Here is a 15,580-nt window from a genome sequence, read left to right as displayed (position 1 = left end):
ACTGTAGTACCTCTACTTCCTCCTGTAGTACCTCTATTACCTCCTGTAGTACCTACTGTAGTACCTTTACTTCCTCCTGTAGTACCTCTACTACCTCCTGTAGTACCTCCTGTAGTACCTCTACTTCCTACTGTAGTACCTCTACTTCCTCCTGTAGTACCTCTACTTCCTCCTGTAGTACCTATACTTCCTCCTGTAGTACCTCTAGTACCTCCTGTAGTACCTCTTGTAGTACCTCCAGTCTCTCTAGTACCTCTACCTCCTCCTGTAGTACCTACTGTAGTACCTCTACTTCCTCCTGTAGTACCTCTACTTCCTCCTGTAGTACCTATACTTCCTCCTGTAGTACCTCTAGTACCTCCTGTAGTACCTCCTGTATAACCTCTAGTCTCTCTAGTACCTCTAGTACCTCCTGTAGTACCTCTAGTACCTCCTGTAGTACCTCTAGTACCTCCTGTAGTACCTCTAGTACCTCTAGCACCTCCTGTAGTACCTCTAGTACCTCTAGTACCTCTAGTACCTCCTGTAGTACCTCCTGTAGTACCTCTAGTACCTCCTGTAGTACCTATAGTACCTTCTGTAGTACCTCCTGTAGTACCTCTAGTCTCTCTAGTACCTCTAGTACCTCCTGTAGTACCTCTAGTACCTCCTGTAGTACCTCTAGAACCTCCTGTAGTACCTCTAGTACCTCCTGTAGTACCTCTAGTACCTCCTGTAGTACCTCTAGTACCTCCTGTAGTACCTCTAGTACCTCCTGTAGTACCTCTAGTACCTCTAGCACCTCCTTTAGTACCTCTAGTACCTCCTGTAGTACCTCTAGTACCTCTAGTACCTCCTGTAGTACCTCTAGTACCTCCTGTAGTACCTCTAGTACCTCTAGTACCTCCTGTAGTACCTCTAGTACCTCCTGTAGTACCTCTAGTACCTCTAGCACCTCCTGTAGTACCTCTAGTACCTCTAGTACCTCTAGTACCTCCTGTAGTACCTCTAGTACCTCCTGTAGTACCTCTAGTACCTCTAGTACCTCCTGTAGTACCTCTAGTTCCTTTTCTAGTACCTCCTGTAGTTCCTCCTGTAGTACCTCTAGTCTCTCTAGTACCTCCTCTAGTACCTCTAGTACCTCCTGTAGTACCTCTAGTCTCTCTAATACCTCCTGTAGTACCTATAGTACCTTCTGTAGTACCTCCTGTAGTACCTCTAGTCTCTTAGTACCTCTACTACCTCCTGTAGTACCTATAGTACCTTCTGTAGTACCTCCTGTATAACCTCTAGTCTCTCTAGTACCTCTAGTACCTCCTGTAGTAACTCTAGTACCTCCTGTAGTACCTCTAGTACCTCCTGTAGTACCTCTAGTACCTCTAGCACCTCCTGTAGTACCTCTAGTACCTCTAGTACCTCCTGTAGTACCTCTAGTACCTCCTGTAGTACCTCTAGTACCTCTAGTACCTCCTGTAGTACCTATAGTACCTTCTGTAGTACCTCCTGTAGTACCTCTAGTCTCTCTAGTACCTCTAATACCTCCTGTAGTACCTCTAGGACCTCCTGTAGTACCTCTAGTACCTCCTGTAGTACCTCTAGTACCTCTAGCACCTCCTGTAGTACCTCTAGTACCTCCTGTAGTACCTCTAGTACCTCTAGTACCTCCTGTAGTACCTCTAGTACCTCCTGTAGTACCTCTAGTACCTCTAGTACCTCCTGTAGTACCTCCTGTAGTACCTCTAGTACCTCCTGTAGTACCTCTAGTACCTCCTGTAGTACCTCTAGTACCTCTAGTACCTCCTGTAGTACCTCTAGTACCTCCTGTAGTACCTCTAGTACCTCCTGTAGTACCTCTAGTACCTCCTGTAGTACCTCCTGTAGTACCTCTAGTACCTCCTGTAGTACCTCTAGTACCTCTAGTACCTCCTGTAGTACCTCTAGTACCTCCTGTAGTACCTCTAGTACCTCCTGTAGTAACTCTAGTACCTCCTGTAGTACCTCTAGTACCTTCTGTAGTAACTCTAGTACCTCCTGTAGTACCTCTAGTACCTCCTGTAGTACCTCTAGTACCTCCTGTAGTAACTCTAGTACCTCCTGTAGTACCTCTAGTACCTCCTGTAGTACCTCTAGTACCTCCTGTAGTACCTCTAGTACCTCCTGTAGTAACTCTAGTACCTCCTGTAGTGCCTCTAGTACCTCCTGTAGTAACTCTAGTACCTCCTGTAGTACCTCTAGTACCTCCTGTAGTACCTCTAGTACCTCCTGTAGTACCTCTAATACCTCCTGTAGTACCTCTAGTACCTCCTGTAGTACCTCTAGTCCTTCTTGTATCTCTTCCCACATCCCTCTTGGCCCAGGTCCTGGAATGTATCACAGCTACACTATATATAGAAAAGGATGTGGACACTCCTTTAAATGAGTGGATTCTGCTATTTCAGCCACACCCGTTGCTGACTGGTCTATAAAATCGACCACACAGCCATGCAATCTCCATAGACAAACATTGGCAGTAGAATGGCCTTACTGAAGAGCTCAGTGACTTTCAGCGTGGCACCGTCATAGGATGCCACCTTTCCAACAAGCCCTGTTAGAGCTGCCCCCGGTCAACTATAAGTGCTGTTATTGTGAAGTGGAAATGTCTAGGAGCAACAACGGCTCAGCTGCGAAGTGGTAGGCCACACAAGCTCACAGAATGGGACCGGTGAGTGCTGAAGCTCGTGCCGTGTAAAAATCATTGTAACACTCACTACCAAGTTCCAAACTGCCTCTGGAAGCAACGTCAGCACAAGAACTGTTTGTCGGGAGCCTCATGAAATAGGTTTCCATGACCGAACAGCCGCACACAAGCCTAAAATCACCAAGCGCAATGCCAAGCTTCGGCTGGGGTGGTGTAAAGTTCGCCGCCACTGGACTCTGGAGCAGTGGAAACGCGTTCTCTGGAGTAATGAATCACTCTTCACCATCTGGCAGTCCGATGAACGAATCTGGGTTTGGCGAATGCCAATAGAACGCCACCATACTGCCAACTGTAAAGTTTGGTGGAGGAGGAATAACGGTCTGGGGCTGTTTTTCATGGTTCAAGCCAGGCCCCTTAGTTCCAGTGAAGGGAAATCATAATGCTACAGCATACAATGACATTCTAGATGATTCTAGTCCGAATCAACATTCACGTAATAATAAAGAATTCCCCTTGACCGCGTATTCTTTCTCATTGACCCCCAACTTCGTCCTAGGGTTTTTTTGTTATACAGAAATAACAAAACAGGCCCGAAGAGCTTCTGTGTTGTTCACCTACAGTTCTCAATGCTCCCACGTAGGGAAATGGAGCCCGAGAGAAGAGCCCTGTGGCTTCAGGCTATTCGGCAATTGGAGAGTGGGGACCAGGTGTCCAAGTAGGTTACACATCATTGTAACACTCACTACCAAGTAGGTATGTGTGTGGAAAATATTTTATCACAGGTAAGACATTTAGGGCCTACTACCCTCCTCCTCCTCCTCCTCCTGGCTACCCTGCCACCTCTACACTCTAACCACTAGACTACCTGCCTCCTCTACACTCTAACCACTAGACTACCTGCCTCCTCTACACTCTAACCACTAGGCTACCTGCCTCCTCTACACTCTAACCACTAGGCTACCTGCCATCCCTCCACTCTAACCACTAGGCTACCTGCCTCCCCTACACTCTAACCACTAGACTACCTGCCGCGTCTACACTCTAACCACTAGGCTACCTGCCTCCTCTACACTCTAACCACTAGGCTACCTGCCATCCCTACACTCTAACCACTAGGCTACCTGCCTCCTCTACACTCTAACCACTAGACTACCTGCCTCCTCTACACTCTAACCACTAGGCTACCTGCCTCCTCTACACTCTAACCACTAGACTACCTGCCGCCTCTACACTCTAACCACTAGGCTACCTGCCGCCCCACCACTCTAACCACTAGGCTACCTGCCATCCCTACACTCTAACCACTAGGCTACCTGCCTCCTCTACACTCTAACCACTAGGCTACCTGCCTCCCCTACACTCTAACCACTAGACTACCTGCCTCCTCTACACTCTAACCACTAGGCTACCTGCCTCCTCTACACTCTAACCACTAGGCTACCTGCCTCCTCTACACTCTAACCACTAGGCTACCTGCCACCTCTACACTCTAACCACTAGGCTACCTGCCTCCTCTACACTCTAACCACTAGGCTACCTGCCTCCTCTACACTCTAACCACTAGGCTACCTGCCGCCTCTACACTCTAACCACTAGGCTACCTGCCTCCTCTACACTCTAACCACTAGGCTACCTGCCTCCTCTACACTCTAACCACTAGACTACCTGCCCCCTCTACACTCTAACCACTAGGCTACCTGCCTCCTCTACACTCTAACCACTAGGCTACCTGCCTCCTCTACACTCTAACCACTAGGCTACCTGCCTCCTCTACACTCTAACCACTAGGCTACCTGCCATCCCTACACTCTAACCACTAGGCTACCTGCCACCTCTACACTCTAACCACTAGGCTACCTGCCTCCTCTACACTCTAACCACTAGGCTACCTGCCTCCTCTACACTCTAACCACTAGGCTACCTGCCACCTCTACACTCTAACCACTAGGCTACCTGCCTCCTCTACACTCTAACCACTAGGCTACCTACCGCCTCTACACTCTAACCACTAGTCTACCTGCCTCCTCTACACTCTAACCACTAGACTACCTGCCTCCTCTACACTCTAACCACTAGGCTACCTGCCTCCCCTACACTCTAACCACTAGGCTACCTGCCGCCTCTACACTCTAACCACTAGGCTACCTGCCATCCCTACACTCTAACCACTAGGCTACCTGCCTCCTCTACACTCTAACCACTAGGCTACCTGCCGCCCCTACACTCTAACCACTAGACTACCTGCCTCCTCTACACTCTAACCACTACACTAGGCTACCTGCCATCCCTACACTCTAACCACTAGGCTACCTGCCCCCTCTGCACTCTAACCACTAGACTACCTGCCTCCTCTACACTCTAACCACTAAGCTACCTGCCTCCTCTACACTCTAACCACTAGGCTACCTGCCGCCCCTACACTCTAACCACGAGGCTACCTGCCTCCTCTACACTCTAACCACTAGGATACCTGCCGCCTCTACACTCTAACCACTAGGCTACCTGCCTCCTCTACACTCTAACCACTAGGCTACCTGCCGCCCCTACACTCTAACCACTAGGCTACCTGCCTCCTCTACACTCTAACCACTAGACTACCTGCCTCCTCTACACTCTAACCACTAGGCTACCTGCCTCCTCTACACTCTAACCACTAGGCTACCTGCCTCTTCTACACTCTAACCACTAGACTACCTGCCTCCTCTACACTCTAACCACTAGACTACCTGCCACTTCTACACTCTAACCGCTAGGCTACCTGCCGCCCCCCAAGTAAAAGTCAAAGTATTTGGTTTTAAACATAATTAAGTATCGAAAGTCAAAGTATTAAGCAAAGCAGACGCCTCCATGTTCTTGTTTTAAAATGTACAGATTTACAGATAGCCAGTGACAGACTCCAACACTCATTATTTACAGATAGCCAGGGACAGACTCCAACACTCATTATTTACAGATAGCCAGGGGCACACTCCAACACTCATTATTTACAGATAGCCAGGGACAGACTCCAACACTCATTATTTACAGATAGCCAGGGACAGACTCCAACACTCATTATTTACAGATAGCCAGGGACAGACTCCAACACTCATTATTTACAGATAGCCAGGGGCAGACTCCAACACTCATTATTTACAGATAGCCAGGGACAGACTCCAACACTCATTATTTACAGATAGCCAGGGGCAGACTCCAACACTCATTATTTACAGATAGCCAGGGGCAGACTCCAACACTCATTATTTACAGATAGCCAGGGACAGACTCCAACACTCATTATTTACAGATAGCCAGGGACAGACTCCAACACTCATTATTTACAGAGAGCCAGGGACAGACTCCAACACTCATTATTTACAGATAGCCAGGGACAGACTCCAACACTCATTATTTACAGATAGCCAGGGGCAGACTCCAACACTCCAACACTCATTATTTACAGATAGCCAGGGGCAGACTACAACACTCATTATTTACAGATAGCCAGGGACAGACTCCAACACTCATTATTTACAGATAGCCAGGGGCAGACTCCAACACTCATTATTTACAGATAGCCAGGGGCAGACTACAACACTCATTATTTACAGATAGCCAGGGACAGACTCCAACACTCATTATTTACAGATAGCCAGGGGCAGACTCCAACACTCCAACACTCATTATTTACAGATAGCCAGGGGCAGACTACAACACTCATTATTTACAGATAGCCAGGGACAGACTCCAACACTCATTATTTACAGATAGCCAGGGGCAGACTCCAACACTCCAACACTCATTATTTACAGATAGCCAGGGGCAGACTCCAACACTCATTATTTACAGATAGCCAGGGGCAGACTCCAGCACTCATTATTTACAGATAGCCAGGGACAGACTCCAACACTCATTATGTACAGATAGCCAGGGACAGACTCCAACACTCATTATTTACAGATAGCCAGGGGCAGACTCCAACACTCCAACACTCATTATTTACAGATAGCCAGGGGCAGACTACAACACTCATTATTTACAGATAGCCAGGGACAGACTCCAACACTCATTATTTACAGATAGCCAGGGGCAGACTCCAACACTCATTATTTACAGATAGCCAGGGGCAGACTACAACACTCATTATTTACAGATAGCCAGGGACAGACTCCAACACTCATTATTTACAGATAGCCAGGGGCAGACTACAACACTCATTATTTACAGATAGCCAGGGACAGACTCCAACACTCATTATTTACAGATAGCCAGGGGCAGACTCCAACACTCCAACACTCATTATTTACAGATAGCCAGGGGCAGACTCCAACACTCATTATTTACAGATAGCCAGGGGCAGACTCCAGCACTCATTATTTACAGATAGCCAGGGACAGACTCCAACACTCATTATGTACAGATAGCCAGGGACAGACTCCAACACTCATTATGTACAGATGAAGCATGTGTGTTTGAGTCCAGATCAGAGGCAGTAGGGATGACCAGGGATGTTCTCTGTTTAGTGAGTCCTCCAGATCAGAGGCAATAGGGATGAGCAGGGATGTTCTCTGTTTAGTGAGTCCTCCAGATCAGAGGCAGTAGGGATGACCAGGGATGTTCTCTGTTTAGTGAGTCCTCCAGATCAGAGGCAGTAGGGAAGAGCAGGGATGTTCTCTGTTTAGTGAGTCCTCCAGATCAGAGGCAGTAGGGATGACCAGGGATGTTCTCTGTTTAGTGAGTCATCCAGATCAGAGGCAGTAGGGATGACCAGGGATGTTCTCTGTTTAGTGAGTCCTCCAGATCAGAGGCAGTAGGGATGACCAGGGATGTTCTCTGTTTAGTGAGTCCTCCAGATCAGAGGCAGTAGGGATGACCAGGGATGTTCTCTGTTTAGTGAGTCCTCCAGATCAGAGGCAGTAGGGATGACCAGGGATGTTCTCTGTTTAGTGAGTCCTCCAGATCAGAGGCAGTAGGGATGACCAGGGATGTTCTGTGTTTAGTGAGTCCTCCAGATCAGAGGCAGTAGGGATGACCAGGGATGTTCTCTGTTTAGTGAGTCCTCCAGATCAGAGGCAGTAGGGATGACCAGGGATGTTCTCTGTTTAGTGAGTCCTCCAGATCAGAGGCAGTAGGGATGAGCAGGGATGTTCTCTGTTTAGTGAGTCCTCCAGATCAGAGGCAGTAGGGATGACCAGGGATGTTCTCTGTTTAGTGAGTCCTCCAGATCAGAGGCAGTAGGGATGACCAGGGATGTTCTCTGTTTAGTGAGTCCTCCAGATCAGAGGCAGTAGGGATGACCAGGGATGTTCTCTGTTTAGTGAGTCCTCCAGATCAGAGGCAGTAGGGATGACCAGGGATGTTCTCTGTTTAGTGAGTCCTCCAGATCAGAGGCAGTAGGGATGACCAGGGATGTTCTCTGTTTAGTGAGTCCTCCAGATCAGAGGCAGTAGGGATGACCAGGGATGTTCTCTGTTTAGTGTCCTCCAGATCAGAGGCAGTAGGGATGACCAGGGATGTTCTCTGTTTAGTGAGTCCTCCAGATCAGAGGCAGTAGGGATGACCAGGGATGTTCTCTGTTTAGTGAGTTCTCCAGATCAGAGGCAGTAGGGATGACCAGGGATGTTCTCTGTTTAGTGAGTCCTCCAGATCAGAGGCAGTAGGGATGACCAGGGATGTTCTCTGTTTAGTGAGTCCTCCAGATCAGAGGCAGTAGGGATGACCAGGGATGTTCTCTGTTTAGTGAGTCCTCCAGATCAGAGGCAGTAGGGATGACCAGGGATGTTCTCTGTTTATTGAGTCCTCCAGATCAGAGGCAGTAGAGATGACCAGGGATGTTCTCTGTTTAGTGAGTCCTCCAGATCAGAGGCAGTAGGGATGACCAGGGATGTTCTCTGTTTAGTGAGTCCTCCAGATCAGAGGCAGTAGGGATGACCAGGGATGTTCTCTGTTTAGTGAGTCCTCCAGATCAGAGGCAGTAGGGATGACCAGGGATGTTCTCTGTTTAGTGAGTCCTCCAGATCAGAGGCAGTAGGGATGGCCAGGGATGTTCTCTGTTTAGTGAGTCCTCCAGATCAGAGGCAGTAGGGATGACCAGGGATGTTCTCTGTTTAGTGAGTCCTCCAGATCAGAGGCAGTAGAGATGACCAGGGATGTTCTCTGTTTAGTGAGTCCTCCAGATCAGAGGCAGTAGGGATGACCAGGGATGTTCTCTGTTTAGTGAGTCCTCCAGATCAGAGGCAGTAGGGATGACCAGGGATGTTCTCTGTTTAGTGAGTCCTCCAGATCAGAGGCAGTAGGGATGACCAGGGATGTTCTCTGTTTAGTGAGTCCTCCAGATCAGAGGCAGTAGGGATGACCAGGGATGTTCTCTGTTTAGTGAGTCCTCCAGATCAGAGGCAGTAAGAATGACCAAGTGTTCTCTTCATTAAGCATTCAAAATGTACTATTGGTTGTCAGGGAAAACGTAAAAAAGTATAATATTTCCTTTAGGAATGTAGTGAAGTAAAAGCATTATTTATAGTAAAGTACAGATACCCCCCAAAAATGACTTAACTAGTACTTAAAAGTATTTTTACTGAAGTCCTTTACACCGCTGATCTGCTGTTAGAATGTTAGTCAGATTGACTGCTCGTTTGGCTTGAAGGGGGTTCCCACGAGGCCCAGGGCTTCTGCTGTTAATACATGTCTTTAGTTACAATGGGTTTTATTTTGTCTTTATTTAACCAGGTAAGTCATTGAAAACACATTATCTTTATGATGACCACGAGGGAGCAAGCGACATACAAACCCATATTATACTGTCTCTGTGTTGCAGTGCTAAGCAGCGTCTCCTCTCCTTCTCTTCTCTCTCTGTTGTCTTTCCTCTCTCCCTCTCCTCTCTCTCTCTATCTCTCCCTCTCCTCTCTCTGTTGTCTCCTCTCTCTCTCTCTCTCTATCTCTCCCTCTCTCTCCTTCTCTCTCCCTCCTCTCTCTCTGTTGTCTTTCCTCTCTCCCTCTCCTCTCTCTCTCTCTCTATCTCTCCCTCTCTCTCCTTCTCTCTCCCTCCTCTCTCTCTGTTGTCTTTCCTCTCTCCCTCTCCTCTCTCTCTCTCTCCCTCTCTCTCCCTCTCCTCTCTCTGTCGTCTCCTCTCTCTCTCTCTCTCCCTCTCTCTCCCTCTCCTCTCTCTATCTCTCCCTCTCTCTCCCTCCTCTCTCTCTGTTGTCTTTCCTCTCCCTCTCCTCTCTCTCTCTCTCTCTCTCTCTCTCTCTGTCGTCTCCCTCTCTCCCTCTCTCTCCCTCTCCTCTCTCTGTCGTCTCCCTCTCTCCCTCATCTCTCTCTGTTTGTCATACTGTATCTAACTCCTGTCCTTGTCTCGCTCTTTGTTTCAGTGCCTTGCAGCATCTCTCTCTCCCCATCTCTCTCCCTCCCTCCCCCTCTCTCGTCTCTTTCCCTCCCTCTTTCTCCCCTCTCGCTCTGTTGTCTCCCTCTCTCTGTCCCCCTCTCCCCTCTCTTTCATCTCCCTCTTTCTATCTTCTCCCCCCTCTCAACCTCCTTCTCTCTCCCTCTAACTCATGTCCTCCTCTCTCCCTCTAACTCATGTCCTTCTCTCTCCCTCTAACTCATGTCCTCCTCTCTCCCTCTAACTCATGTCCTCCTCTCTCCCTCTAACTCATGTCCTCCTCTCTCCCTCTAACTCATGTCCTCCTCTCTCCCTCTAACTCATGTCCTCCTCTCTCCCTCTAACTCATGTCCTCCTCTCTCCCTCTAACTCATGTCCTTCTCTCTCCCTCTAACTCATGTCCTCCTCTCTCCCTCTAACTCATGTCCTATTCTCTCCCTCTAACTCATGTCCTCCTCTCTCCCTCTAACTCATGTCCTCCTCTCTCCCTCTAACTCATGTCCTCCTCTCTCCCTCTAACTCATGTCCTTCTCTCTCCCTCTAACTCATGTCCTCCTCTCTCCCTCTAACTCATGTCCTCCTCTCTCCCTCTAACTCATGTCCTCCTCTCTCCCTCTAACTCATGTCCTCCTCTCTCCCTCTAACTCATGTCCTTCTCTCTCTCTCTCTCTATGTTTCAGTGCCTTGCAGCGTGGGAGTCTGTCATTCCACTATTACGGGACAAGCAGCCACAGGAGACAGAAACAGATGAAGACTGAGAGACTACCGCCTTTCCTCTGGACATTACATCTCAAACACTTCTCTACCTGAGTTACCAGTGTCAACAGACACTCTCAAAGGGAAATTGCCAAGGAAATGAGCCTTTTGGGTCTACGGACAGAAATCTTTTTTGTTTTGGTGTTTTCTATTTGTGAAACCCAGTCGGTCTGACGTCCCATCTTTCCTGCTGGAATCCACGGAGGAGCAGAGTGGATGAATGATATCATGTCTGTCTGGAAAGCCCATTTTGTTCCTTGTCGCACACCGAACTAGCCTTGGCTGTATTCACTAGAAACCAAACGGGGAAAAACCAGAAAGTCACCAGGAGGGACTACTAGAACGTGTCCAATGTGCACTAATGAATGTGACTGTGACATCACAGACGGGCTGGCCGAAGGAAAAGGGAAACTTATATCTACTTTTTTTCCCCCTGTTGTAATTTTCTAGTCTGTTGAGAAATGTTTGTTGCCAATGATCCTTTTTTATAAACAATGCTGATCTTCTGATTGTCTCTGATGGTCTCTGATGGTCTCTGATGGTCTCTGATTGTCTCTGATTGTCTCTGATGGTCTTTGATGTAGGCTAAAGTCTCTGATGGTCTTTCATGGTCTTCGATGGTCTTCGATGTAGACTAAAGTCTCTGATGGTCTCTGATGGTCTTCGATGTAGCCTAAAGTCTCTGATGGTCTTCGATGGTCTTTGATGTAGCCTAAAGTCTCTGATTGTCTTCGATGGTCTTCGATGTAGCCTAAAGTCTCTGATGGTCTTCGATGTAGCCTAAAGCCTCTGATGAGTGAAGCAGCAGTATCATTGTGTTTCTGTCTGTTTACAGAATGCTGAAGAGCACTAACTGATCCAGCTATCCTCCTGACCAGACATTTAGAGGAACCTACCTTACTGTTAAACATACCGTCTGACTTCTCCTGGTTGATGGTCTTACACACCAGGGTGTGTTCACTGGTATTCAAACCAAAGCAAGCAGGCTGAAATGGGGGAGAGAATAACCATAACTTACCCAATAACAAACGCTTTGCTTTCATTGCAAAATGTTTTCTGTGCACTAATGAATACACACCTAGTCTCTCGTTACAAAGAAACATGAACCGCGAGAGCACACAAGATTTGGTTCTGGGTTGTCAAGATTACACACACACCAGGCACTTCCTCCTGTTCCCAGGCACTTCCTCCTGTTCCCAGGCACTTCCTCCTGTTCCCAGACACTTCCTCCTGTTCCCAGACACTTCCTACTGTTCCCAGGCACTTCCTCCTGTGCCCAGGCACTTCCTCCTGTGCCCAGGCACTTCCTCCTGTTCCCAGGCACTTCCTCCTGTTCCCAGACACTTCCTCCTGTGCCCAGACACTTCCTCCTGTGCCCAGACACTTCCTCCTGTTCCCAGACACTTCCTCCTGTGCCCAGACACTTCCTCCTGTGCCCAGACACTTCCTCCTGTGCCCAGACACTTCCTCCTGTGCCCAGACACTTCCTCCTGTGCCCAGACACTTCCTCCTGTTCCCAGACACTTCCTCCTGTGCCCAGACACTTCCTCCTGTGCCCAGACACTTCCTCCTGTGCCCAGACACTTCCTCCTGTTCCCAGGCACTTCCTCCTGTGCCCAGACACTTCCTCCTGTTCCCAGGCACTTCCTCCTGCTCCCAGACACTTCCTCCTGTGCCCAGACACTTCCTCCTGTGCCCAGACACTTCCTCCTGTTCCCAGGCACTTCCTCCTGTTCCCAGACACTTCCTCCTGTGCCCAGACACTTCCTCCTGTGCCCAGACACTTCCTCCTGTTCCCAGACACTTCCTCCTGTTCCCAGACACTTCCTCCTGTTCCCAGACACTTCCTCCTGTTCCCAGACACTTCCTCCTGTGCCCAGACACTTCCTCCTGTGCCCAGACACTTCCTCCTGTGCCCAGACACTTCCTCCTGTTCCCAGACACTTCCTCCTGTTCCCAGACACTTCCTCCTGTTCCCAGACACTTCCTCCTGTTCCCAGGCACTTCCTCCTGTGCCCAGACACTTCCTCCTGTTCCCAGGCACTTCCTCCTGCTCCCAGACACTTCCTCCTGTGCCCAGACACTTCCTCCTGTGCCCAGACACTTCCTCCTGTGCCAAATAGTCTGGGGATGAGGTTGAAGTTTAACTGGTGGAATCCATGATTGGGTCCCAAATTTGTATTTCGTTTTTTATTAAACTTTTATTTAACTAGACAAGTCAGTTAAGAACAAATTCTTATTTACAATGACGGCCTATCCCTGGCCAAACCCGGACGTGGGCCAATTGTGCGCCTCCCAATGGGACTCTCAATCACAGTCCCTGAATTCGAACCAGGGACTGTAGTGACGTCTCTTGCACTGAGATGCAACGCCTTAGACTGCTCCGCCACTTGGGAGCAAATGGCACCCTATTCCCTGAATAGTGCACTACTTTTGTTTTAAAAAAGTAGAGCACAATATATGGATTAGGGTCCCATTTGGGACGCAAGCTATGTAGTGCCAACTACTGTTGGGCTGCCTCCCTCCCCCACTTCCTGATGTAACACAGTGTGGGTGTTGACATCTCTGAGTAGTGGGCAAAGTCAAAAGTAGTGCACTATATAGGGAATAGGGTTCCATAGGGCTCTGGTCTAAAGTAGTGCACTATATAGGGAATAGGGTTCCATAGGGCTCTGGTCTAAAGTAGTGCACTATATAGGGAATAGGGTTCTATAGGGCTCTGGTCTAAAGTAGTGCACTATATAGGGAATAGGGTTCCATAGGGCTCTGGTCTAAAGTAGTGCACTATATAGGGAATAGGGTTCCATAGGGCTCTAGTCTAAAGTAGTGCACTATATAGGGAATAGGGTTCCATAGGGCTCTGGTCTAAAGTAGTGCACTATATAGGGAATAGGGTTCCATAGAGCTCTGGTCTAAAGTAGTGCACTATATAGGGAATAGGGTTCCATAGGGCTCTGGTCTAAAGTAGTGCACTATATAGGGAATAGGGCTCTATTTGGGATGTACACATATTGTTACACATTTACATTCTCTGTATAATTGTTTTGTTTTTAATCTGACCACGGTGGAACTGTACTTTCTCCCTAATTTAGTGTTCATGATCACACTTCAGCCAGGAAGGAACGATGTGTTTTATGTTTCAATAATTATGTGTGTTCTAAAACCAGTTGGAATAAAAAAATATTATATTTGTTTCATCGTCTTCATCTTCATCATGTTGCTTTGGAGACAGAGGCACCAGATATAAACAGACCTGCTCTCTGCTTGTGTCCCAAGTGGAACCCTATTCCCTATATAGTGCACTACTTTAGACCAGAGCCCTATGGAACCCTATTCCCTATATAGTGCACTACTTTAGACCAGAGCCCTATGGAACCCTATTCCCTATATATAGTGCACTACTTTAGACCAGAGCCCTATGGAACCCTATTCCCTATATAGTGCACTACTTTAGACCAGAGCCCTATAGAACCCTATTCCCTATATATAGTGCACTACTTTAGACCAGAGCCCTATGGAACCCTATTCCCTATATAGTGCACTACTTTAGACCAGAGCCCTATTGAACCCTATTCCCTATATAGTGCACTACTTTAGACCAGAGCCCTATGGAACCCTATTCCCTATATAGTGCACTACTTTAGACCAGGGTTCATCGGTGGGTCTGTACCAGCTTGATGAAACCAAACAGAAGCAAACAAGACCAAATGAGGAGGGACCTGAATTTGCCCTGTAAGATGCTCTCGTTTTCATTGCAAACAGTTTTCTATTTTAAAACGTTTAGCTAATTTGTGCACTAATGAATATACTCCTTTTTGTTTACTCTGAACTAGTCAACCTACCGGTCCTTCAACCAGTCTCTGAACTAGTCAACCTACCGGTCCTTCAACCTGTCTCTGAACTAGTCAGCCTACTGGTCCTTCAACCTGTCTCTGAACTAGACAACCTACCAGTCCTTCAACCAGTCTCTGAACTAGTCAACCTACCGGTCCTTCAACCAGTCTCTGAACTAGTCAACCTACCAGTCCTTCAACCAGTCTCTGAACTAGTCAACCTACCAGTCCTTCAACCTGTCTCTGAACTACCAGTCTCTGAACTACCAGCCTCTGAACTAGTCAACCTACCAGTCCTTCAACCAGTCTCTGAACTAGTCAACCTACCGGTCCTTCAACCAGTCTCTGAACTAGTCAACCTACCAGTCCTTCAACCAGTCTCTGAACTAGTCAACCTACCAGTCCTTCAACCTGTCTCTGAACTACCAGTCTCTGAACTACCAGCCTCTGAACTAGTCAACCTACCAGTCCTTCAACCAGTCTCTGAACTAGTCAACCTACCAGTCCTTCAACCTGTCCTTTCAGATCAGATGTTTTTCTCTTCTTCAAGCAGCTGGACAGAGTTTTGTCTATGGTCTCATGACTATTGTCAAGTAACCCCAGGGTCCTGGTATCCCCGAGTGGGTCAGATCTGGTGTGGCTGTGTTGGGGCTTTACCCATGCACAATCAGATCCAATGACACCCTATGGTTATGTGGGCCTCCTGTTGTTCTCTCCCTCCCTCTGTCCTCCTGTTGTTCTCTCTCTCTACTGTCCTCCTGTTGTTCTCTCTCTCTCTCTCCTCTGTCCTCCTGTTGTTCTCTCTCTCTACTGTCCTGTTGTTCTCTCTCTCTCTCTCCTCTGTCCTCCTGTTGCTCTCTCTCTCTCCTCTGTCCTCCTGTTGCTCTCTCTCTCTCTCCTCTGTCCTCCTGTTGTTCTCTCTCTCTACTGTCCTCCTGTTGTTCTCTCTCTCTCTCTCCTCTGTCCTCCTGTTGTTCT

General features: G+C 48.2%; 1 protein-coding gene and 1 long non-coding RNA gene across 4 annotated transcripts in view; one reads left to right on the top strand and one right to left on the bottom strand.

The window, feature by feature from the left end:
* The window catches only part of snx30 (sorting nexin family member 30), an 81,267-nt gene extending 68,281 nt beyond the window's left edge, over nucleotides 1–12,986 (top strand). For 2 of the 3 annotated variants that reach the window (XM_029692463.1, XM_029692462.1), the window contains exon 9: nucleotides 10,694–11,293. In XM_029692463.1, coding sequence (XP_029548323.1) covers nucleotides 10,694–10,771 — 78 coding nt within the window. In that variant the 3' untranslated portion in view covers nucleotides 10,772–11,293. Of the gene's footprint in view, nucleotides 1–10,693 lie in introns of all 3 variants that reach the window. The other variant, XM_029692464.1, reaches the window with a different exon arrangement.
* A 1,595-nt stretch (nucleotides 12,987–14,581) lies between these two features.
* LOC115148269 (uncharacterized) lies at nucleotides 14,582–15,378 on the bottom strand. Its single transcript, XR_003866625.1, has 2 exons — nucleotides 15,116–15,378; nucleotides 14,582–15,013 (listed from the first exon to the last, which is right to left on the bottom strand). It is a non-coding gene; the product is annotated as an uncharacterized LOC115148269 (long non-coding RNA).
* Nucleotides 15,379–15,580: the final 202 nt, after the last annotated feature.

This window comes from Salmo trutta, chromosome 15, assembly GCF_901001165.1.
Source record: "Salmo trutta chromosome 15, fSalTru1.1, whole genome shotgun sequence".
Lineage (NCBI taxonomy): Eukaryota > Metazoa > Chordata > Actinopteri > Salmoniformes > Salmonidae > Salmo > Salmo trutta.
Note: the sequence above shows the minus strand (reverse complement) of the source record. Positions and strands in the feature narration are given on the sequence as shown.